We start from the raw sequence: 24181 nt of genomic DNA on the forward strand, positions 1-24181 counted from the left end.
TTATGGGTTGGTATCTCTCAGCTTTGTATGTCTGCTGATTTGTTGTACAGGAAGAGATGTGCTGGTTGTTCCAAGGACCATTTTGTGCCTGTGCTCTATTTTCTTGGAAGAAAACATCATCCTTTTATTAGCAATGAGGATTTCTTCAACAAGACCTCACCCTCTGGGCTGTGCAAGTACTGCTCTTACTGTTCTGACTCTAAAGAGACCAGCACTTGCAGACAGCCCAGCTGGGGCTTCAGGAATCCGGACCAATTCACACAAATAAACTTGGAGCAGTGAAGCCTAAACCAAAGGGCTGTCTGCAGCCATGGGGAGTGTCCAGCAGGTCCCATAAGCTGTAGTCACTGCTTGAAGTGAGAGTAAGAACCAGAAGCACTTAAAGCAAGTGCACATCTGCTAGAACTTCATGCTTCCTTTTGAGAACCCACGGTGGCAGCGAGCCCTTGTCAGCCTTTATTGCTCTTTCTTTGATGTTTCTTACCTTGCCAAAGTAGTAATGAGAATCACTTCATTCACATGAGCACTTACAGAGCACAGCCCTCATCCTGTACCAGCCAGGTGACCACAGTCCTCTTGTCTTGCATTCTCCCGTCTTTCCATGTAGTACTACAAAAAGACAAAGCAGCTGCCTGTTCTGTTCAAGTGCTGCGAGGAAGTCCAGCCTGACGAGTGGAAGCCTCCTGTGGAGAGAGAAGAGCATCGCCTCCCGTTTTGGCTTAAGGTAGCTCCTGGTATAAACGTGGGGGGGTGGTTGGTTTTGGTTGATTCCTTTTCTTGGTGGTGGTGGTGGTGGGTTTTTCTTCCTTTTTCTTTACAGCCTAGGGCCAGAGGGGTTTGTTGGGTAAGCTACAGCTCTGAAGTCAAAACGTACCCTGATTGTATTGCAAGGGACCCTCAGTTATCCTGACTCTAGCTAGGAAACGTAGCAAGCCCAGGAGTACTTAGCAACCTGTAAGGATTAGGCACTGCTCTCGGGGCCTGTGTGCCCAGCTGCCAAGCTGACTGAGGTTGGCGTGGCCATGCATGATCCTTGGTTTGCTGCATGTCTCTGGTTTGATGCAGTGATGTTTGTTACTTGGCTTTGTTAGGTTGTTAATCAGCACAGACTGACCCTTAGGTCGGACCAAGTTGGAGGCATAGTGACCATAGTGAGTCAGAGGACTGTGTCTGAGGAAAGAATTAGACTCGGATGCCATAAAATCCAGTTCTCTTAATCACCCATTGCATTTCATTGCTACAGTGAAGCTTCCTTCCCCCAGAGTCTTGTATTTACTAAAGGAACGTTTCTGAAGCAGTTCAGTTCTCTTGTTTCTTTCAGCCTCTTGAATTCTTTTGAAGGCTTTTATATGAATATAAAGTAATATACAGCAAATATCAAGTGACAGTAATGAGCAGGAGTGTAAACTAAAACTGCTTTCCTTTTAGAAGCAGGTTGCTCTCTGTTGCCTTCTGTGGTGCTGTTTGAAGCTGGTAATAAGAGGAGTAGGCAAAGGGCTGCAGTAATAAACTCTTGTTCCCTTTAGGCAAGCTTGCCCTCCATTCAGAGGGAGCTGAAGCAACTGGCAGAAGATGCCAGGGAGGCACCAGGTTCACCTACTGCAGAAGCTGGCCTGGGGACAGGAAAGGAAGCTTCAGACACAGAACACGATGAAAAATACCCTCTCCTCATGCCAAAGGGCCTCGTACTGACCCTCAAGCCCCTTGCCAATCGGTTCTCTAGGAGAGCATGGAGGAGGCAGAGGTCTTCAGCTCTTAAGCCCGTCCTCATTCGACCAAGCCCCTGCCTGCAGCCCAGTGCTAACCCTATCAACATGCAGAGAGCTGTGAAGCTGTCCCAGTCGGAGGCTCCTCCCAGCAAAGTGATGCTTCAGATTCCCAGGCTCATCCAGCCAGCACCAGTGGTGCAGACGGTGCCGGGAGTGCAGCCCCTGAACGTTCCGGCCGTGGTAGGAAGTGGGGATGGCTTGGAGTTCCAGAACGTGCTCTCCACCTCCCCCTCGGACTCCAGGCAGGCTTTCCCAGCTGCTGTACCACCAGCCCTTGTGGCCTCAGGTCCAGTGACTCTCCAGCCCAAAGTGATGTTGCCAGCTTTGGCTGGAGCAAAAGCGCGCAAGCCTTGTGTTCGTAAGGGGTACCAGAGGAAGAAAGGGACAAAGTCTGCCCCACTGATCAAGACTTCCCCTTTGATTCAGCCATCTCCTGTCATCCTCACTGTACCTGCTACCACTGTGAAAGTGGTTAACATAGGCAATGGCTGCAATATGATTCAGCCCATAAATCCCACAGTTGGTAGAGGCACTCAGGCCATTCCAGTTACAACCTTACTGGTAAATCCCTCCACTTTCCCCTGTCCACTAAATCAGCCTCTGGTGACTTCTTCAATCCCTTCGCTGATTGTGTCCCCCAATCCTGTTGGTCTTTCTGCATCGTCTGTTGGTGAAAGTGAGGAGCAGCTGAATCTGGTTCCTTCCTGCTCTGCTGGAAACAACAAAAGCACAGCAGAGGCCAAGGCTGAACCCTCTGAGCTGTACACTTCGTGCTCTGCTGTCTCCCCCAAGGACTGTAGTACAAATCCTGCCCCTGCAAGTACTGGCAGTCAGGAGAAGGTGAATAACAGTGATTGCTGTAGCTGGACAGTGGTGGAAGGAGAGGAGAACACTTCAGAGTCATTGTCTGTGGACCTTTTGCCTCATTTAGAAGATCCAGATGAACCAGTGAAAATTGAATCGGAAGAATCAAATGATGCTACCAAGGAAGTAAACCCGGTGCAGAAGAGGGACCTTGTATGTGCTGACGTGAAGGAGGAATTCATGCTGGATCTTGGCCAGGAGCTGAACATGGAGGCTGCATGTTCATGCTCAGATGACCTGAAGGAAATGAAACAGGAGCATCCATTGTGTGATAAGAAGGGAGAAGAACAACGCTGGCCTTCGCAGTCGTCTCCCCGCCGTGAACAGCAGATGGATGTAGGTGGTGTTGCTGGAGCACAAGTAAGCAGTGAGTCTCCAAAGAATCCTTCTTACACAGCAGATGTGGAGGCAGAGTTCAGCAGTCCGCTGGGGAGGCCGGAGGACTCATCCAGCATAGATGGGCAGTCTGTGGGGACACCGGCTGGCCCTGAAGCTGGCGGAGAGCGAGAAGGGCAAGAAGAGGAGGAGGAAGATGACTTCGATGACTTTACACAAGATGAGGATGAAGAAATGTCATCAGCCTCAGAAGAATCCGTTCTTTCAGTGCCAGAACTTCAGGTAAGAGCAAGCAAAAGGTTCTAAACCTTGCTAATGGCAACTATTGGTGTCCTGAAACACCCCGGTGGAGTCAGGGCAAATCACAGCTGGAATCCAATTGGAAAGCTGGATTGTCAGCTGTGTAATAGCAAGGACTTTTCAGTGACAGTTATTTTCCAGCTCACAATTCCAGCAAGACTTCAGGAGCTGAGGTGATCATGAAGGAATTCTGTCCAACTTCAGGCTTTTAGAAGTGGCAGATTCTGGAATACACAAATAGAGCTGGTGGTGGTTGGGTTCTGGCCCTTCAGTGGAACCCTCTGTTGCTCAGATTGTGATCTGTCAAATTGGCTGTTAGGATTCCCAGTGGAGTAATTGCTCCTGGAGGGAGCTGGTTGCTGGATGATGTTAAACACTGAAAGCAAAGCAGATGATGTTGTTTGTTGTTGCTTTCTAAGGAGACAATGGAGAAGCTGACTTGGCTGGCAACCAAGAGGCGTTTAAGCCAAGAAGGAGATTCTGAAGAAGAGAATTCCCAGGAAGAGAACTCTGAGCCTGAGGAGGAGGAGGAGGAGGAAGGGGAAGGAATAGAGAGTTCGCAGAAAGATGATGAAATGTGTGGAGATGCATCAGAGGAACCCAAATCTGCCTTCCCGTTGACAAAGGCAGCCCCGCAGGTGGAAGCCCACAGAATTCCAGCAGGTGAGTCCTGTGGGTTTCTTGTGACACAGGGCAATGGAGCTGCTTCTGCATGAACAGCAAAAGGAAGGGGGAGCTGTCCCTGGGCTTCATTTCCCTTGGTTATTTATCTGTGATGCTGACTCTATTCAGATAATAAGCTAAATATAATAATAAGCTAATAATAATAACAATAATAGTAATCTAATAACAACAGTAAGCTAAGAGAACCCTTTGCAAGTGTGAGCAGCCAGCTCTGATGCTCACAGCAGAGCTCTGTTCACCCACTACGACTCGTTTGCCCCCGGTGTGCAGGAGATGTAGCTGTTAGTTCTTAGTAGGTCTGAGTAACAGCTAGGATGGCTTTGTGGCTGTACCCAGAGGCTTTTCCTGCCAGATGCTGTGCAAAGAACTGGGCAATGTAAAGGTGTTAGGAGCCTCATTCACGACAAGGGCATTGCTCCTACACTTAGAGGAGAGTGTAACCAGGTAACTCCTCACCAGCTTGGGAAGCCTGCTTTCCTATTGCAGTATTGATCTGGAAGAGGAGCTGGCTGCCAGGCCAGGGAATTGTCCAACTTGCTTTGTGCTTCTTCCTAGGAGAAAACATGAAAGCCCCTGGGAAAAGCAGGAGCTCCCACAGAACCAGGAATAAGAGGGGACGGGCTCGTGCCAGCAAAGATACATCCAAGCTGCTGCTCTTGTATGATGAAGACATCCTGGAGAGAGATCCCCTGCGGGAGCAGAAGGACCTGGCGTTTGCACAAGCCTATCTAAGCAGGGTAAGCCAGGCCAGGCGGTGAAGCAGGAGGAGGAGCAGCGGACACTTGGAGTCCTCCCACACTGCTCAGGTAGCAAGAGATGAGAGATTCCTCCATGGCCGCGTTTTCCTCCGGGATAACGTGTGGTCCTGGTGCCCTCTGCAGGTGCGGGAAGCCTTGCAGCACGTTCCTGGGAAGTATGAAGACTTCCTGCGGGTTATCTACGAGTTTGAGATCAGCACGGACAAGCGAACGGCCGTGGATCTCTATTCCACCCTGCAGAAGCTGTTGCATGATTGGCCCCAGTTGCTCACAGATTTTGCTGCCTTTCTTTTACCAGAGCAAGCGTTGGAGTGTGGACTGGTAGGTCGAGTGGGAGGAGGAGGCCAGGTTTTGAGCAGATAATGTGAATGCTTGGGGGAGTGAAAGAATAAGGAGCTCTTTCTAGGGCAAGAAAGGTAAAGGGCTGGTAAGTCTTTTGCTTGCCTCGTTGGTTTATTAATTAGTGTTTAAGTCTCATCCTCAGTATTGCTGTGGAGAATCAGAATCTAACTGCAGAGGCTGTGCACACACAGCAGTGGAATGGTTCCCTTGTCTCACAAATCGGCCTTCCACGCTGGAAATCCTTTCTGGCTTTTCCCACCTGCTGTGCCTCTGAGAGAAGGCAAAGCTTTAGAGCTTACAGAAATGCTGGTCTGCAAAGACTTGTTTCTCTTCCACCTCTTCCCACTTTTGCACTGGGAGTCAATGGGAATGGGAAGGAAGCAGCAAGCCAGGCGCTTTGCAGCTTGGCTCTGGGGAGTGGTTCTTGAGCAGGAGTGCTCAATGCCCTCCCTTTGGTCAGTTTGAGGAGCAGCAGGCGTTTGAGAAGAGCCGCAAGTTCCTCAGGCAGCTGGAGATCTGCTTTGCTGAGAACCCTGCCCACCACCAGAAGATCATCAAGGTCCTGCAGAGCTGCACTGACTGCCTCCCCCAGGAGATCGCCGAGGTAAGCGGGTACCTCCTTGTGCAGCAGTCACCCTGCTTCAGTGCTCCCTTTGCTGCTCTTGGAGACCACAAGAGTTTAACAAGTGGCAGAGAATTGAAGCTGCTCCTTCAGGAGGCTTTATAATCAATTGGCCTCTTTGTCTCCTCTCTCCTACCTCCACCTGGCTTTTATCTGTTCCAGTTTAGTGCTACAGAGTCTGCCTGGGCTGTTAGAGGGATATTTCTGTGCTAATCATAGCCTGGTTTGTGTTGGAAGGGACCTTAAAGCTCCTCCAGTTCCAACCCACTGCCCCTCTCCAGGTTTCCTGTGGCCCCTTTTAGGTACTGGAAGAGTGTTACAAGGTCTGATAGCTGGATGTGGAGTGGTTTCAGAATATCCATGAACAGTACCAATGCAGGCATCAGCTGCCACGCTGGGGGTCTGTCAAGCCTCGATGCTCCCCTTGCTTTGAGGACCCCTTTCTGACATGGAACGAAAGCCTCGTGCTCTCTCTTTCAGCTGAAGACCCAAATGTGGCAGCTGCTGAAGGGCCACGACCACTTGCAGGACGAGTTCTCTGTTTTCTTCGATCACTTGCGGCCCTCTGCCAGCCGCATGGGGGACTTTGAGGAGATCAACTGGACAGAGGAGAAGGAATACGAGGTGGAGCAACCTTTTCCCTCAGACCCAAAAGCTAAAAGAGGAGAAACTGGACTTGTTTGAGCTTGAAGAGCTCGACTTGCGGCTGCCTTTGCAGAGCGAGGGAAGCAGAGGGCTGGGATAGCTGTTGGTGGACCGAGCAGAGTCCCTGGTGGGAGGTGTCCCTGCCCGTGGCAGGGGGTTGGAACTGGATGATCTTAAGGTCCTTTCCAACCCAAACCATTCTATGGTTTTCCAGCATTTATGTCTGTTGGAATGTAATTGAAGTTGTCACGTGCTGGAACTGAGCTCAGTTGTCGTGGGAGGAACGCAGTTGGGTCTGTGGTGACAAGAGCAGGGTTTCTGTTTCTCTCCTGTAGTTTGACGGGTTTGAAGAAGTGTCCCTGCCAGATGTGGAGGAGGAGGAGGAACCACCCAAGATGCACGCAGCCTCCAGGGCAAAGAAGCGGAAAGAGATCGGCGGCCAGAACAATGACAAGGTGGGCCTGGGGTGTTCCCTACTGCCCGTGTGTGGACTCCGAGCAAATGCCCGTGAGGATGAACGGGAGAGGCAGGACAAGAGCCTGGGCAGAGCTGGAGGAAGGGGATTGAAAGGTTTCTGTTGTGCTTTGCTTGGCTAGGGGCAAAATCGCTTCAGTCCTCTCCGGGTGTGTGCAGAGGGGCCCAGCCCTGCTGCTCCCTCTGGGGCTCACCTTCCTCTGCCTCTCCCCTTTGTGTTCCATGCACATTTGTCAGCTGGAGTATGTCTGTTTCCAGGAGGTCGAGTGGGTAGATGGGATGAAGGAATGTTCATGTTCCTGCCATGAAGGGAGTAGCGATCTCAAGCTAAAGAAAAGCAAAAGGAGGACCTGCAGCCATTGTAGTAGTAAGGTTAGTTGATAGGCCCAGTCGCTGGAGTGGTGAGTGGGAAGTAGAGCCCTGCCAAGAGTCCCCTGTTGTGATGATCTGTCCAGCCTCGTGTCTCCAACGTGATGTGCTGAGGAAGAAAGTAACTCAAAAGATGACCAACAACATCTTTCTCTTGGAGCTCTGACTGCACAGCCCTTCCCCTCTCTACCTCCTGCTCACTTTCCACTGCCCCTCCTTGCTCTGCTCAATGTGAAGTTGGGAGTTATTTAAGAATTAAGCTTTTTAACTGGAAGATGCTTTTGTGGCCACTGTGGAAAGAACAGTGCCTCTTCATAAGGAAAAAGACTCGGTGCCAACTGAAGCCTTTGTGAGGGCCGAGGAATGCTTTGGAAGCAAAGGCTGAGGTGTTAGGTTTGGCTGGATACTGCCCCATCTCTGACTGTATCCCCCTGTATTGATTTGCAGGTGTGTGAAAACAAGTTCTATAAAACCAAGGACTCTCAAGAGCTCAGTGCAAACCTGGGTCAGCAAGAATCCAGTCCTCAGCCTGAAGGGAAGGATTCTGGAACGTCGAAGGAAGCTGCAGAAGAAAGCCTGGAGAGCAGAGAGGAGGGAGAGGATGGCCAGAGCAAACCGAAAACTGCATCTAGGAAAGCAGAGCCTCTGGTGTCAGGTAGGTAACAGTCTGTGCCCAGGCAGCCCTCTCAGTCACCTCGGAGCGGGCTCACACAAGTGGAAAAGAGGGGAAGTCTGAGAACCTTTCATTTTCTTACCTTGTGTTCATCCACTCTGGATGCTCCAAGCGTGCACTTACCATAGAATCACAGCTGAGGTGGAAGGGACCTTAAAGCTCCTCTGGTTCCAGCCCCCTGCACTCCTTCACCCAGCAGCTGGTTGTAGTAACCCCCAGTGGTGAAGGACATTGACTCGGTCGGAGCCCAGGATGGGTCAACGGCAGCTGGAATTCCAGAGCTGCTCCCTGCATTCACAGTGCATGTCATAGCCACAGGGAAACCTCCCCAGCTTCTCATCCCAGCTTGTGTGGGCTTCCCACAGGGTCTCACGAGCAAGGGAAGATCGTCTCCAGCAGCCATGAACCTGCTGAGGAGCCTGCGCTGCCGGAGGGCCGGGTTCGAGAGGCAGGTGCCAGAGCTGCTGCGAAGGACAGTGACTGCTGTGAGAACGGCCCCACAGGGACCCAGCTCCACAGAGCTCCTCTTAAACTACCTCAAGAAACCAAAGACCGCCCTTGCGCTGTGGGGAGGGAGGGACTGAGCCCGCAGCAAGGAGCCGCAGCCCTGCCGCTGCCCCCTCGCTCTGCTGCAGAGGAGGCTTCAATGGGATCGAGCTCCTCTTCTGGCCAGGGCTCGTGTCAGACTCAGGGGCTGCATCCGGACTCGGCCCTTGCCTTCGGGCACGCGGCAGAACCGGGGGTGAAAGAGCCCGAGGGCTCCCCTCTGCCCCTGGAAGGAAAAGGTGAAGCAAAGCAGGGCTGGAGGAAAGCAGCGCTGGGGAAGAGCCGCAGCTCCCGGTCCCCTGAGCCGGGCTGCACCGAGAGCAGAGCAAGGGCAAACGCCCAGCACCGCTTCCAGGGGCAGGCGGAGGACAGAGGGCTTCCTGCCTCCCTGGGGCAGAGGGATGAGGAGCAGCAGCAGCAGCAGCGAGTCACCGAAGCCACCGTGTGTGCCAAGAACAGCAAGGTCAGCTCGACCGGGGAGAAGGTTGTCCTCTGGACCAGGTAGGTCTGCCTGAGCTGCACCTCCCTTCCTCAGCATTCCGTGGTTGCCTTCAGTTCTCGTGTTAAGAGAGTCCTGTGTTGTGTGTTCCCATGTTCAGATGTTTTCTGCCCCCTGCCTTCCTGCCTTGTTCCCTCTGGCTCTCATTGCTGGGTCTGTGACAGACAGGGTCTGCTTGTGGCAGTGTAATTGTAATGCTGCAAGCTGGGAAAGATCTCACTTCCCATCCTTCAGAAAGCTTTAGAACTGGGCCAAATGCAGCTCTGCTTGGAGCTGGCTCTTGGGATGGCTGAGTAAAGGACCAAGCCAGGGCCCTGCTTTGCTGCCCTTCCCCAGGAGCAGGCCTCGCTCTCAGCTCTGGTGCTGTTTTGCAGGGAGGCCGACAGAGTGATCCTCACCACGTGCCAGGAGAAAGGAGCCCAGCTGGAAACATTCCATGCCATCTCCCAGACACTGGGCAACAAGACGGCCGGCGAGGTGAGGGGCTGCTGCTCTGCTGCAGTGAATGGGGCAGGGGGGAGGAAGGGGGAGCGGGGCTTTGCTTCTGCCAGTTTGAACTTTGATGCTGCATCAGGGAAGAATGAATCCCAGTTGGAAACCAAAAGCTCAAACCAAGCCCTGGTGCCTTCTGGTGCAGCCAAACAGAACCGTTGTGCCAAAGGAGAGCGAAGCACCCGGTGCTCTCCCAGCTCCCTTGAGCCCTGCATAAAAACCTGCTGTGGGTTTAACATGGAAGCACAAAACACCCCCAGCTGCAGCCTGTGCCAGGCCCCTGCTGCACCACCAAAAGATAACCTCGGCTTGGATTTCCCTTGTCCTTCAGGTATCCCACAGGTTCAGAGAACTGATGAGGCTGTTCCACACATCCTGTGATGGGAGCTCTGAAGATGAGGAGGATGCTACCAGCACCAGTAACACGGACCAGCTCTCAGACAAGGATCTGCTGCTTTCTGAGGAGGAACCTGATGAATGAGGGCTGGTTTGGGCTTGAAAAGCTACTGCCTGCACCAGAAGGGAGCTGTTTGCCAGTTTGCTGCTAGGCTTGTGCTGTGGGTAAAGGAAAAACGCTTGCACAGGTACTGAAGATGGCACCTTTTGGGGTGGTCTTGGGTTCATTTTCCTGCTGTACTCCTGTCAAGCTGCACTAAAGGCCTGGAGAAAGGTGTTAGGGGGCGAGAGCCTCTAGAACCTCCATGGGGACCTCCAGCAGCAGAATGGATGCTTGTGGACACCACAGCCTTTGAACCATGTAAATGTTGTACATAAGATGTCTGTTTTCCTGTGGAACACACACACGACTGGGGGGGTTTGTAAGTTCTCCCCTTGCATTGATTGGAGGTGGGGAGGCTCCGCCCTGAGCCCTGTATTTATTGTGTGGTCTGATTCTGGCAGAGCAGAGGTGAAGAAAGCCCCCAGCCATACAAACCCCCCCTTTCCTCCTTTCCAGCCCGAGTGCAGGGAGCTGCAGGCCTTCAGCCAGCCTCGGCCAGGGCTTGGCTGAAAGAAGCAAGCAGCAGCGGGGCCATCCCGAAAGCCATTCCCTTTATTCTGAAAGCGACTCTTCCTTCCGCTCTCGGGTAATAAAGCTGGGTCAGTCTGAGTCTGCGTCACCTTCAGAGTCCTCCGCTTCCAGCTCCGTTTCGTAGCACTGGGAGAGAGTCCTGAGCTTGTCCAAGGCCTCCTGGAAGTCCTCCTGCTCCACGCCAGCAGAGAAGAAACTGGCGCAGCGCCGCGTGTTCAGCTTCTGCAGCTCCTTGTACAAGCCATAGAGGAGCGTGTGGAGCACTGGGGCGGACCGCAGGGCTGCCAGCACAGGGATGCTCTCCACAGCTGCAGGGACAAACAGCTTTGTGTCAGCAGAGCCACCCCCCCTGTTCCTCTGCCCTGTTCTACTTCACCAGCAGTTGCTTTGCTGGGTTTTGTGTCCTACAACCACCCAAAAGGGGAGCTTTTGGGGTCATTTTCTGTCCCCTGTCAGCCCCACATCAGCGCTTCCTGCTGCAAAGCAAGTTGAAGGGGTGCCCGTTACCTGCTGGGGAGGAAGTGGGAGCTTGGTCCACGAGGAAGCCTTGTTTGCTCAGACGAGGAGAGAAGAACTGGGGGTATGGAGCCGGGGTGTAACAGGGCTGCTCAAGCACGTGGGATGTGCTGCAAGGACAAAAGGGAATGAAGTTATCCCAGACTTCCCTGCAGTTCCCAGCTGAGTGCTGCCTGGTCTAGCCCCAAACCTAACACCACGTTACCCACCTGAACGCCCCAGGGAACGCAGCGTGTAAGTAATGCTGCAGGACGTGCTCAGTGCTCTCACAGGCATGGAGGGGAGAGCGGGGCTGCCTTCCTGCAGGGCTGCTGCAAAGAAAACCAGCTCAAAGCCAAGCCATGGCGCTCGCCTGGACCTGGGGGGCACGGAGTCGCACACAACTGCCTGGAGCAGCAGAGCCACTGGAAGGAGGGTGAGTGCCACTTGTAAGAGCTCGGTGCTGGGGGGGTAAAGTGCAGCTCGGGTGCTCCTCACCTGCTGGGTCTGCCCTTGCCAAGCCCTCGGAGCACGACGGACTGAGCGAAGCAGGAGCTGCCCTTTTGCTCCCTGCACGGAGCCAGGAGCTTCCAGGGCACGTCCTGGTGGGCGCACAAAGCATCAGGGAGGGAGGAGCCGTGGAGGGCAGGGAAGGGAACAGAGGCCCAAGCAGCCGCAACCTGCAAGGGAGGGGGTGACAAGTGATGGCTTGGAACCCGCTCCCCGCAGCCTGCCCTGCGTGCGGGGATGGACGTGGGGCAGAACAGCTCCTGTTGAGGAGGAGCTGATGGGCTCGATGGGGGCCGCTGTCCTTTAACCCTCACCTTTCTCCCAGAGAAGTTGAGCGTTTCAGCGAGGTGCAGGATGGAGCCCTGGGAGGAGCTGAGCCGATAGGGAACAGTGAGGGTATCGAGGGCTGCTGCCAGGATGGCGCTGCTGTGGTAGCTGAGGGAGGCCTGCGGAGGGACACAAAGGGAGACGTGACAGGGCAGGGTCCATTGGTTCTTGTGCGTGTAAGAGATGTGAGCCGTGCTTTTGTGGAGGCGCTGGTTTAACAGCTCAGGCTCTTTGCTTGGTGCCCATCCTTGGTGCTTTGCATGCTGAGCCAAGGCTGCAGCACCAACACGCACCCGGGAGGACCAGCCCAGGCAAGCGCTTTGTCCCTGCTGCCACTGGAGCAGCGCATCAGGAGCGCAAAGGCAACGGGGTCCTGTTTGCTACAGGGTGAAAATGAGATGTGGGGGTGAAGCCTCAGGGCCAAAGCGGGGACCAGCACCCGTACATCATAGCTGAGGTATGGGAACGTCACAGGAGGTCGTGGCTTGAGCCCCAGGCTCCCGCTGAGGGACAGGGGGCAGAAGAGGGAGCTGTGAGCGGAGAGATGGACGAGGCCCAGGGCTGTGTTCATCAGTCTGTACGCGCTCCTCTGGGAATCCTGGAGGGGGAGAACCCAACCGTTACCACCTCCACCAAGGAGCCGTCCCATCTGCACCGGGCACGGGTCCTCCCGTTGCCTACTCACAGCCACGCTGCTCAGGGCTGGCGTCAAGCCCCAGCTCAGGATTCCTTTCCCGGAATACTCATCGCAGAGCAGCTCCGTCACCTTGGCACCCACTCCCGAGAAGCCGTTGTGGAGGTCGCAGAGAACCTGAAAGCCCTGCGCAGAACAAGGGCAGCACCTGAGAGCCTTGGGAACCTTAAGGGGAAGGGTCCTGCAAGCAAAGGGCAGCTGGGGCCAAGCTCTCTGACCTGAAGGGAATCGCACTCCTCAGTGAAGTAGTGCAAGCGATCCTCCAGCTCCTCCAGGCAGGCAGGGTCCTGCAGGAGCCCTTCACCTTGGGCAAAGGCTTCCAGACACCCACAGTCCCTATGGAATAAAGGAAGGATAAGAACGAAGCTGATTCCGTTCCCCTCTTAATTCCTCCTTGCAGGCAGAAGGAAGCCCCCGTCCTGGACAAGCGATTCCAGCCCTCCGGGCCGTACCCATCGTGCATGTACTGCCGGATGACGTAGAGGCTCTTGGGATGCAGCTGCACATCGAGGTGATGGGACCAGAGCTGCACATTCCTGCACGAGGGAACGTCCTGGGCAGCAGCGAGTGGGGAAGGGGCAGGAGCCGGACCTGAAGCGAGATGGGAAGAGGGAAGCTCCTGTCAGCTCTCAACAGCCGCTTGGGTGAGAAAGAGCCGGTTCCGTTTTCCTCTCCTTCAGTTCCTTAACCCATTTCCTGCTCCATCAGCAGGAGCTCTGATCCCGCCGTTTTTCCTCTCGCCCGCTGCACGGGGCCAGCATCAGCCACAAGCCCCTTGGGCCACCACCAGCGCCCCGTCCCCGCCGGTGCTCAGGGCCGACCCCGACACGGGCTCGGAGCTCCCCGCTCCAGTGGGAGCGGTCCCTGGATCGGGGCTGGCGGAGCCCCGGGCTCCCTGCGCCCGCGGGTACCGAGCACGCACCTCGAGCCGCGCCGCCGCCGGAGCCCGCCTCTCCCAGCGCTCCCCCGCCGCTGCCCGCGCGGCTCCCGGGGTCCCGGTCCAGGTAAGCGGCGACCGCCCCGTTCCTGCAACACAAACGGGGGCAGCTGCGGCGGCCCCGCCCCCCAGCCCCCGCATTCACCGGTGCTTCCGCCCTGCCCCCCTCCCCCCACTCACCGGTACCCCCCCCTCCCCCCGCGCTCACCGGTACCTCCCCTCCCCCCGCGCTCACCGGTACCTCCCCTCCCCCCGCGCTCACCGGTACCTCCCCTCCCCCCGCGCTCACCGGTACCTCCCCCATCCCCCCGCACTCACCGGTACCTCCCCTCCCCCCGCACTCACCGGTACCTCCCCTCCCCCCCCCGCGCTCACCGGTACCTCCCCCATCCCCCCGCACTCACCGGTACCTCCCCCATCCCCCCGCACTCACCGGGTCACCGGTACCTCCCCTCCCCCCGCGCTCACCGGTACCTCCCCCTCCCCCCGCACTCACCGGTACCTCCCCCTCCCCCCGCGCTCACCGGTACCTCCCCTCCCCCCGCGCTCACCGGTACCTCCCCCATCCCCCCGCACTCACCAGGTCACCGGAGCCTCCCCTCCCTCGCCTCCGGTCCTGAGCGCGCTCGCGACGCCTGCGGGACAGCGCGGTCACTGCGGAGCCCCGCCCCCCGGCCCCGCCCCATCCTGGCCCCGCCCCCCGGTACCTTTCAGCTCCAGCGCCACGAGCCGCGGGGCGCGGACCTCCCCCCCGCCCGGCGCCTGCGCAGAGCGCAGCAGCGCGGAGGACCGGAGCTCGCTGTTCCCTGCGGGGCGGCGCAGCGCGGCGGCCTGCGGGGGTCAGGGGTCAGAGCCGCGCCCGGTCCCTCCCCGGTGTCCCCCCCCCGGTCCCGGTCCCGGTCCCGCACCTGCAGCCCCCACCACTGCGCGCCCGCGCTCCCCGCGTACGGCCCCAGCTGCAGCGTCACCGCCTCGCCCGGCATCGTGCCCCGCTGCGCATGCGCGGCCCGCACACGCACCCCACCTCCCGCCCCCCCGCACAAACGGACGCGGACACCGGGACCGGCCCCGCCGCCGCCTTTATTGCGTCAGAGCGGCGCCGCCAGGCGCTCGAGCTGCCGCGGGTTGGAGCCGCTCAGGAAGCGCAGCTCCTCCTTCCCGTCCTCCGTGCGCGCTGCAAGACACGAGGGGCGCGGTGAGCGCGGCCCCGGCGGGGAACCCCCCCCCCCCCCCGCCTCCGGTGTGTGCGGGGCCGTGGGGCGGCGCTCACCGTTCTCGTGCTGCAGCCACTTCCGGTCCAGGTAGTAGCGGTAGCAGCTCTCGAACTCCCTGGGGCTGTAGTTGGGGACAGGGATGGGCACGAAGGGGTCCAGGGCGTCGAAGCCCTCCTGGGAAGCAAAGCTGGGGTTGGAGCGGGGACCCGGCCCAGCCCCGCTCCAGCAGAGGCGGTGCCAGCAGCAGCAGAGGCCGGGACTCACCTTCCCCAGCAGCTCCTGGGGCAGATAGGCCAAGCTGGGCTTGAAGAGGGAGCCGGTCTGGCTGAGCGTGGTCACGATGGCACCTCCGGTCTGAAAGGCAGATTAGAAACCCTCTGAGCTGCCAGTACAGCGTTTGTGAGAGCTGTGCGCTTCCAGACTTAAAGGGGCTACAGGGAACCTGGAGCTTTGGACAAGGGATGCAGGGACAGGCCAAGGGGAATGGCTTTAACCTGCCAGAGGGGAGACTGAGATGAGCTCTTAGGCAGAAGCTCTTCCCTGTGAGGGTGCTGAGGCGCTGGCACAGGGTGCCCAGAGAAGCTGTGGCTGCCCCATCCTTGGCAGTGCTCAAGGCCAGGTTGGACACAGGGGCTTGGAGCAAACTGCTCCAGTGGAAGGGGTCCCTGCCTGTGGCAGGGGTTGGAGCTGGAGGAGCTTTAAGGTCCCTTCAACCCAAACCAGGCTGGGGTTAGCACAGTGCAGTGTTCCTGGCATGTACCTTTACTTGCTAAGGAGAACGCCCCCAAAGCTGGAGACTGGAACTCACCCAGTCATTCCTCATCATCTTCCTCAGGTTGTACACGAGCGTCAGCTCCTCTGGAGAGACCTGGTGAGGAGTGTCTGGGTCACTTGCTTTTGCCAGGAGTTTGAGGCCTCAATTCCCCTCCCCTGCTTCACATCACACTGGAAGGATCAGCTGCAGCCTTCAGCAGCACTTCCTGACTTGCTTTCAACTTAGCACTCAGCCTTAGTGATGGCACCCAGGGAAGTGCCCAGCCCTCCCCTGCTGTAACAAGATGTTTCTGCACTTGTCTTAGTGAGGAGCTGCCTGCAGTAAGGACTCTCAGGCACCAGATTGTGCAGGTCCCTCCATGCCAGCAAAGCCAAATGGACCAGGGAATACCTGGCCAACCCCCTGCAGTGGGAATGCAGGAACAGCACCAGAGCAGAGCACTTCTTACAGGGCTTTTGTCTTCCTTCTTTAACGTCGTCCGTCCCCAGAGCGCGTTGACACCATCCACTGCCACGAGCAGCCTGAAGGAGCCCAGGTGACTTTGCTGCTTCAGCTCCTTCAGCACAACCCCGACAGCATCGCTGGCACTTCTCACACGAGCTAAACCCTGCCAGTAGGAGAAGGCACAAAACTCAGGTTGGGTTTTTGGTAGCACTGAGCTCTGGTGGCTCTGGGCACTCTCCAAGGGGGAAGGAAGATGATACAGGAGTCAGTCTGCTCATTCCTTGCAAAGGAGCAATCCGGTCTAAGGGTCTGAACATCAAAGAAGTGGTGACTGCTCCATCCCTCACAGTGTTCAAGGCATATGCAGTGTGTTCACACACACACAATGATGGGGTCTTCCAAAGCAGGTGAGACAAAGCCATAAGCAGCTGTTATCAGCTGTTACCAGCTGTTACTCCCTACCTGCTCCACCACTTCACCCAGCGGCCTGCCCTGCTCTGTGCTTTCTCTTTTGTCCCACACGTATCTTCTCTGTGTTTTTATCTGCAGTAAAAGAACTACAGTTAGATTGGGAACTCTGTAGTGCAAAGGCAGCTTTGGCAAGGCTGGGTGGCAAGAGACAGTCCAGTGGGAAGTTCTTAGCTGCCAACCAAGACAACCTGACAGGCTCTACAGACCTCTTTTAGGAAGCGCTCATTGGAGGTTTTGAAGTTCTTGAGCCAGGAGGATGCTTGCAGAGGCTGATCAAGACGTTCTTTCTTGTAGGAAGACTGCAGCAGCTCCCTGCAGTTCTTCACCCAGAGATGAGCTGAAAGCAAAGTTAAACAGTTGCTTTTCTTTTAGTCAAAAGACTGCTATGAGTTAGGGGGTGTTTGTAGCTCTTACTCTGCTACACTGGTAAGAAAACCCAACCATCGTTAACAGGGAAGACTCTCCCTTGAGAGCAGAAGAGGTTACACAGACCCACACACAGTATGTCATCTTGTCATACTACCAGTGCACAAAGGCTGATGATAAGCATGTGAGAGCATGTGAAAGTAACTGTCATTCTGTTCTACTTTATTTGGTGGGGTTTGTGCTTTAGAAGCCTTCTCCACCCTCCTCTTGCAGCAGCATCTCCCACATCCCATGTGTAGTTGATGTAGTAACACAACAGCATCGGTGTTCTTACCATCGGGGATGTGCAGCACCAGCCAGCCTTGCCTTGCGCAGTAGTGAATGACATGGCACAGGGTCATGGTTTTCCCTGTTCCCTTCTCACCATCTCCAAAATGGACTGTCAAGGAAAGGCTCTGAGAAACCACTTCAGTGTATCCCTGACTGGGTCAGGTATAAGGAAGTTCAAGGGTCATCGAAGCAAGGATGGCATTCCATCCTGCTTCTGTTCAGCAGGACAACTTAGCCTCAGGAGTTCCTTCTTTCTATATATCCCACCCCGGTACATCAGAGCTGGTGAGGTGGGTAAACTCAGCCGCTCGTATTGAACTTGCATTCTACTCTCAAGTAAGTGGTAAAAGATACAGATCACGTATCTGACAGCCGGGTGTGCAAAGTTGGAGCTCCTCAGGTAGCTGAAGAGTTCCAGAGCTGGTTTCCGCACCATCAGGAAGGCTTCGTTGAAGGTCTTAATCTGAGAAAAGGGAGAGAAGGTGAACAAGAAGCCAAGTGCTGGCTCCCTACAGCTCTTCCTGGCATGACCCCATCTCTGGGACTGTGCTGTGTGAAAATGACAGTAAGGAGCAGGAATAATTGCATTCTTGCAGCACATCTCTCTTATCCCACCAGGAAACATCCCAACTACGCCATGCATCTGGTTCTTCCCACCTCCCGGTCCACTCCCCGCAAAGCTGCTCCAAGACAAGCACCTGCTGCTGGAAGCGATAGGGCAGTCCATGTGGGAGCACAGCTCTGACCTCCTCCAGTGGAATGCTGTAGTGACGCCCCTCGTGCTGCTCTCCGTGGTTGGCCTGGGAAGGTAAAGTGTGAACTGGAACACCTGGGAGAGCCCGAGGCCCCTTTGCTGGGTCCAGGAGAACCAAACAGGGAGGGGACACTCAAAGCAAGCGTCTGCGTAGAGCCAGAACTACCACTGTGTTAGAGCAAACAGGAACTGCAGTGCCAGGACACTAATGGCAGATGCTTAGGAAGAGTCTACAGAAAGGACTGTTAACAATAATGGGCTTCCTTGAGATAATAAATGAACCCTTGGTTTCCCAGGTTCCGTTTTGGTTGAGATGGAACCAGACTCTAACAACTTCCTTGTTTTCTCTATTTTGCCTGAAAATGATCCAGGAAGAGTTTTATTTCCTCTTCAGAAAGGAAAAGCAGCAGTCATTATTTCTGCCAGCTTTACCAGGTCTGGGGGCTGAGCCACACTTCCCTTGTATTCCCTACTAGCTTTGCTGTGGACTCAGGGCTTAATGTACTGAGGCCAGAACAGAGGAGACGGTTCTGCTCTGGGCTTGCTCTCCCACCTCTGCCCGATGAGCCCTCAGTTCTCAAGCCCAGGATTCCTGCTACGTTCCTTTCCTCAGATGAGATTTTCAGCATGCAGCACGCTGTTCTCTTACCGTCTGCCCCCTCCACTCTGAGGAACCCACGCTAATGACACCTCCATTCCATGCCTTACTGCGGACACATACTCCTAGGACAGGTCACTGTGTCCTGGACTCTATGTTCACCTTGGTGCAGCTGCAGGAGTCGAGGTACCCAGACTATTTATAGTAAGAAACCATTTGGTAACTTCACCAACTGCTCTCTAAGGTGTTTAAGTGCCCAGTGTGGTGTTTACGGGTCAGTAAATCTCAGCAACAGGAAGAAAACGTTAAAAACCTGCTGGGCAATAGCTCCTCTGCTGTGAGATGTTGCTTGGATGCAGGCTGAAGAGGAGACCTGTTAGTAGAGACTTCAGTCCTGTTCCAGGCAGAGCTGTATTTCAAACTCTGGGCTGGATTCCCTGGAGCCTTCCTGCACGTGTTGGACACACACTAACAGCTCTTGTGCTTCTGCATGGCAGTGTTACCCATGGACTTGAGCACAAGAGCAATACTCCAGAGACCATTTTCCTTCTGCTTCATCACTGACTTGCTGCATAACCGTGGCAAATTCCTTCACTCCTCAGCTCCTACCTCTGTAAAGTGGGTCAGTACCTTTATCCTCACGTTTAGGCACTTTTGCTAATGGGAAGGTGTATAAAAGCTAAGTCTTAGTCTTTATTTGGTCATCCTGACCCATTTTTAGTGGGGCTTTACACACAAGCGCGGGGGCTGCTGCAGGGAGCAGCAGAGCCCCTCCGCTGCAGTACGTGATGTGTGACACAGCAAGTCCAAGGAACACTGACCTGAGGAATGAATAAGCAATGGAGGCAGTCGCCAAACATCAGGCACATGAAACCAGAATGCCAAAGCCAGTTGCCTGGCAACCTAAATGGTAGGCACAGGACAGTGGGGACAATCCTTGCCATCTGGACTCTTCTGTGCAATCTATAGAGACACTCGCATCACGTGAGTGAGATCATCTGCATGCTGCTGTTTCCATAGAGACCCCAGAGGAATCAGTATTGAAAGACTCCAATTACAGAGGCAGCAGCAAAGCACCTCAAAGGCTTATTCCATTCATTTATTCCACTTCATTTTGTGCTTGAGACAGAGAGTGTGAGGCTGGAATTATGATGCTGGAGAGCTGGGCTGTGCTGAGGTCATCTGGGGTGTGCTTTTTACCCCCTTTCATAGCCAATTTGGGGAGGTTAGTCAGGGAAGAATAACTCTGGAGTTGAAATTAATGGTGCCTGATGACAAGCTAAGCCACATCTGAGCTTCTACAATTCACAGCCTATCTCCTCTGTGCAACTGTAGAGAAGGAATCAATACTTGGTCCCAGGAGCTTTCAGGCAGAGGACCAGCCCTGTGGTGTTTAAACCCAGGCAGGTGCAGTGCACAGCCAGGGCCTGTTTGCTTCGGGCCAAGGATGCTCCAGATGCCTGGTATTAAACCCATGTAGTCCCTTATCTTCACTAGAAGCACACAAGGCCAGTGAGCACCCCTGGCTGCAGCGTGTCCCAGGCACTTGCTGTCTGGCAGTGATGGTTGTGGCAGTTACTCACCGGGTTGCTCTCACTGGTGTAGAAAATTGCTCTCGGTGTCAGTGCTGGGGCTTGGACATCCTGGCTGACAGCAGCACTTAAGCAATCCTTGGCTGCCACATGGAGGGCACAGCCATGGTCCAGCTGAGGGAAGGAAAAGGCAAACAGACAACAAACTTCTGAGCAGGCAAAGGAAGCCAGGCAGTGGTTTGGTTTGTACACTCACTGCGTGCACATGAGGATGGCTGTGAGGGTAGCATGCAATACGTAATAATCCCGTGCAATGAGAATAAAACCTCAGCATTAGGATGTAAATTCATCGTGAAAAAGCACACGGTGTAGAGCCACATCACATTGAGAGGCTGCCTCTAAACCACTGCCATTCACTTCAGTTGGCTACCATGTAAGTTATCTGGAGAGCCAAGCCCTGTTCCTGGAAGAGTTCTCTATCCCCTTCAAGGCTGCTTAAGGGCACAAGTACAGCCATTAAGATCTTACTGCTGGGATATTCTCCCAATGCTTCTGCCTAGCCTGATGAACAGTAGCTGGTACCTTGAAAATTCCAGCTGGTAACCCAGAAGCATGTCAGTGGTTGAGATTAGTGCAGTGCTACCCACTGTTCAGTATTTGTAATGACATTCCCTACACTGATTTGCCTGTGTCTCTGCATCCAGACTCTTTCATTATAACACAGACATGGCTGAGAAAGGGACAACTAAGCCGATTAGTTCTTTCTTCCATAGAGAGACTGCTGAAGGGTGCCTGTAAAGCTTGGGCCAAACCAGGCAAGAAAGTGAGGAGGAGAAGGACAAGCATTTTATGACGTTGTGGTGAAAGAAAATGGAAGCATTTGTCAGGGACTGAAGCAGTGAATGCTCCAGGCAGAGGCTGGGACCAAAGCAAAACTGAAAGTCACCCTTCCCATTACTGACTGGAACAGTTGCAGGCCCCAGCTGTAAACAGAGCAAGGAGTTTCCTATTTTGTCTGTCTGCAGAGATGAGAGGAGCCATAAAGTAAAGTTTAGAGACAGGAGCAGCTGGTTCAGTTCTCCGTGGCATGATGCAATTCTGCTGTCATCCCGCTTTTCCTCAGGGGGTCATTGGAAAGCCACAAGAAGAAAGTGTAATGTTGGATTACCCCACATCCCAAACACACAATGGGCTCCTGCATCAGCCTTTCCACGCTCCCTCTCCTTTTAGGGAGGGAATTCAACTGGTTTGGACTCAGCACTAGATACCTCTCTAACTGCAGGGCAAATACAGAGCATCACTAAACACTCAGTTTTGTCCCCACGTATTTCTCTTGTTGCCACAGTGGTGTTTTCCTCAAATCCAAACCATCAGTTCAGGATGGTCCTACTTGGCTGCCTTCAGTTCAGATCCACAGAAGTGTCTTCATTTACAGGGCAGAGCAAGGCCCCAGGATGATAATGTTATACATGGATAACTAGAGCATGCAGCTCTTGTCTCCTGTTCACCTAGAAAAGGTCAGCCCCAAGTTATTCTGAACCTGGCCCCATGGTCCCTCTCATTGCCTTTGAACATCCCACATTCCCTCCTTCCCAAGTGAACATCTTGAGGCTGTGAGCTCTGCTCACTTCAAGGCAAGCTCACTGCTCTGGGGACATCCTTTCTCAGGAGTCCCATGCAAATCCTGACCTGTGGAGCAGTGGATGAAAATCAAGCAAGGATTCACTTCTTCCTCTGTGAGTTCAGTTCCTGTGTGCCTAGAGAAGGACTTTGTCTTGAAGTGCAGCCCCCTGCTCTTGCAACCAAGTACATGGAACTTCTATTTTTCTATCAACAGAACATATCCCATCTTCCTACATCCTTCTCCTGGGAGGAGCCTGGTTTAGAGCATCACTTCTTTGAACCTTGGCGTGATCAGTCTTCCTCAGAACCACTGTGTAGCCTTGAGTGCTTTGGAACGTTCCCTTTGTGGAACGTAGCTTGTGTTGGGCTGTGGAAGCAGTTTCTAAGCACCTGAGGACATGAAATCCTTTCCTAACTCTCTGAAGTGCTACAAAACCAACAGAAGCTCCTACAGTAGTGAATACAACACTACTCATAGCGAGCTGGTTACTCACTCTGCCAATGCATTATCTACTCCTGCTTTATAGCAGCAACGTGCCACTTGATCCCTCCTCCTGACAAAAGGCAGTGGCTTATCCCTGGTCCCCTTGGCTTCATGCAGAATGCCAGAGGCACATCCATGCACCTTTCTGGCTCAGCGTAGAGCTGTGCAGTAAATCCTAACGTGTCGAGAAGGTTCTCGGGTTTTCACATCACCTTTTAATGCTGTTTTCCTAGTAGCATAGAGTGGGGTTTATAGTAAGTTTGTATCTGCTAAAGGACAGAGTAGTGTAACTCGGATCCCTGAAATGGCAGCAAACCATCACGTGGTACATGGAGACTAATCCCAAAGTCATGTGCCATAAGGTGGAGCTGTTCCTACATGTTTCCACATATCTCAGTCCCTAGAAAAGGCTGTTTATTTCATCAAGCTGCCATCATCAGTACCGTACAGCGAGTCTCATCTCTGGAAAGAAGCCGTTATGCAGCATCCTCTTTAATGGCTGCACGTCAGGGTGTGCTGGTGAAAAAGCATCGGGAAGACAAGAGCAAACAAACCGACTGAGAGTCTCTCCCACTGTGAAGTCATTCCAGACCTGCACCATTAAACTCATTGTGCTCTTTATAGTATAAGGGAGCTTTTCTGCTAACACAGCGCTGCTGCATTGCTGTGGCAGAGCTGATATTACTTACACCCACCTCATGCAAAATTATCTTCCCACCAGCAACAGCCTCTGTGCAAGGCTGGGGGATCTGTTCTGTGGAACGGGCTTCTCCCCTTGCACTTCCCAGCAGTGCAGAGCACGTCAGTGCTGTCTCCTGAGCCACGCTCGCGGCTCAGATGTGGAATTCCAGCATTCTGGACATTGCAGAATGCCAAACTTTAACCTCCTAACAAGCGCCGTAAGCCAGCGCTCCTGCCTCGCTCCATGGCCTCTCTCCAGCCAACAGAGGGAAGTGTAGAAGGACTAACAACCCAAGTGGGCTCTCTTCCCTTTGCCTGCAGCGGGAGTTTCCGCTCGTGGGAGGCACCAAGACTTCAGCTGCCAGAGGTAAGCAGCACCTCACTTCTGGCAGGTGTAAATGGTCATTCCAGTTCACAGGACAGCTGAAACCCGGGCAGCAGCAGCGCACCATTGCAGGGCTTACCTTTAGGGGATGGGAGAGAAGTCCCTTCAAACTCCTCAGCATCTTTTCTGCAGAGAAAAAGTGGATTTTTTAGGGGGATTTCTTATGGTTCATGGATCTTGTGCTAGGAGAGAATCATTCCTGCCCAGAGAGCTTCAAGTCTTGGCACACAAATCATATTCTCCAGGGTTTGGCTGTCTCCGGGGGGGGGAGGAGAGCCAAACCGGCTCCCGTTACAGAGCCACCCCCTCAGCGCGCCCTTCCATGGCGGAAGACCCACTTGTGGCCTTCAGGAAGGGATTCAGGGATCAGCACGGAGCTGATGCAGAGCGCCCTGAAGTGCTTGCGGCCCTCACCCACCGCCCCCCCACACCCCCCTGCTGCTCGCCCTCTGCGCTCGCTCCCGGCTGCAGGAAGCCGACCCCAAGCGCCAGGCACACGGCAGCAGAGACGGGCCCGGCTCGGAGCCGGTGCCCGCTCCCCACCGGCCGCACGCAGCCCTCGGTCCCGGCACTCACCGCAGGCCGCGGCGCCGCCGCCGCCACACGCGAGGGCCGCTACGGGAGCCGAGCAGGGCCAGGCCCCGCCCAGCGCTGCGCTGCGCGGCGGGCGGGGGCGGGGCCGGGGCGGAGGGGTGTGGCCGCGCCGGGGCGGGGCGTGGCCGCGGGCGGGGCGCCGGGGCGCTCGCTCGCGGTGGAGCAGGAGCCGCCGCCATTTTGGTTTCGCTGCCTCGGCTCGGAGCAGGGCCGAAGCGGCGGCCGGTCCGTGCGGGTCCCGCCCTGGCCCCGTCCGCGCGGGCGGCCGGGAACGATGCGGCGCGGAGCAGCCCGGGCTCGGCCCCGCTCGCGTTGTCGCTGACACGGTGAGGAGCGCGGCGAGCGAGCGGGGCGTCGGGCGGGGACGGGACCGCCTCAGGCCCGGGGCCCGGGGGGAGGGGAGCCCGGCCGGGGAGCCGCGCCGCGGGGGCCGCCCCGCATCGCTGTGACCGGGACCCGGTCGCGGGGCAGCCCCGGCGGAGGGGGCTCGGAGGGCGGCGGCGGCGGCGGGGGGAATCCCCGGTGGTGGCGGGGGTGCGTGGGGCCGGGCCGGGGCCGGAGGAG

The 24181-nt window shown here is 55.3% G+C and overlaps 4 protein-coding genes and 1 long non-coding RNA gene across 7 annotated transcripts in view; 3 read left to right on the top strand and 2 right to left on the bottom strand.

The window, feature by feature from the left end:
- Positions 1-10481, top strand: part of LOC134169926 (GON-4-like protein) — a 21445-nt gene extending 10964 nt beyond the window's left edge. The window contains exons 19-31 of the mRNA XM_062630883.1: positions 608-724; positions 1527-3251; positions 3689-3932; positions 4509-4690; positions 4835-5032; positions 5514-5657; positions 6156-6299; positions 6656-6775; positions 7053-7166; positions 7611-7818; positions 8202-8883; positions 9256-9358; positions 9705-10481. Coding sequence (XP_062486867.1) covers positions 608-724; positions 1527-3251; positions 3689-3932; positions 4509-4690; positions 4835-5032; positions 5514-5657; positions 6156-6299; positions 6656-6775; positions 7053-7166; positions 7611-7818; positions 8202-8883; positions 9256-9358; positions 9705-9854 — 4131 coding nt within the window. The 3' untranslated portion in view covers positions 9855-10481. The remainder of the gene's footprint in view (positions 1-607; positions 725-1526; positions 3252-3688; positions 3933-4508; positions 4691-4834; positions 5033-5513; positions 5658-6155; positions 6300-6655; positions 6776-7052; positions 7167-7610; positions 7819-8201; positions 8884-9255; positions 9359-9704) is intronic.
- MSTO1 (misato mitochondrial distribution and morphology regulator 1) lies at positions 10405-14365 on the bottom strand. The gene is made up of 13 exons (XM_062630884.1): positions 14275-14365; positions 14074-14197; positions 13947-14001; positions 13352-13455; positions 12882-13020; positions 12648-12765; positions 12421-12555; positions 12181-12333; positions 11723-11854; positions 11397-11578; positions 11129-11230; positions 10911-11029; positions 10405-10711 (listed from the first exon to the last, which is right to left on the bottom strand). The coding sequence occupies exons 1-13, from the start codon at positions 14347-14349 to the stop codon at positions 10473-10475; spliced, it is 1677 nt and encodes a 558-aa protein (XP_062486868.1). The 5' UTR covers positions 14350-14365; the 3' UTR covers positions 10405-10472.
- Positions 14366-14392: 27 nt separating this feature from the next.
- DAP3 (death associated protein 3) lies at positions 14393-23604 on the bottom strand. Its single transcript, XM_062630887.1, has 13 exons — positions 23600-23604; positions 23103-23149; positions 19902-20024; positions 17665-17766; positions 17321-17429; positions 16971-17063; positions 16477-16607; positions 16262-16342; positions 15804-15962; positions 15389-15448; positions 14845-14934; positions 14637-14754; positions 14393-14540 (listed from the first exon to the last, which is right to left on the bottom strand). The coding sequence occupies exons 2-13, from the start codon at positions 23142-23144 to the stop codon at positions 14455-14457; spliced, it is 1194 nt and encodes a 397-aa protein (XP_062486871.1). The 5' UTR covers positions 23145-23149; positions 23600-23604; the 3' UTR covers positions 14393-14454.
- LOC134169930 (uncharacterized) lies at positions 15960-16640 on the top strand. Its single transcript, XR_009967078.1, has 2 exons — positions 15960-16206; positions 16349-16640. It is a non-coding gene; the product is annotated as an uncharacterized LOC134169930 (long non-coding RNA).
- A 167-nt stretch (positions 23605-23771) lies between the features above and the next one.
- ASH1L (ASH1 like histone lysine methyltransferase) overlaps positions 23772-24181 on the top strand; it is a 38708-nt gene continuing 38298 nt past the window's right edge. For 2 of the 3 annotated variants that reach the window (XM_062630876.1, XM_062630878.1), the window contains exon 1: positions 23772-23943. The gene's annotated coding sequence lies outside the window, so the exon portion shown is untranslated. The remainder of the gene's footprint in view (positions 23944-24181) is intronic. The other variant, XM_062630877.1, reaches the window with a different exon arrangement.

Source organism: Pezoporus occidentalis, unplaced genomic scaffold (assembly GCF_034315485.1).
Source record: "Pezoporus occidentalis ecotype Australia unplaced genomic scaffold, CSIRO_AGI_Poc_V1 ctg360, whole genome shotgun sequence".
Lineage (NCBI taxonomy): Eukaryota > Metazoa > Chordata > Aves > Psittaciformes > Psittacidae > Pezoporus > Pezoporus occidentalis.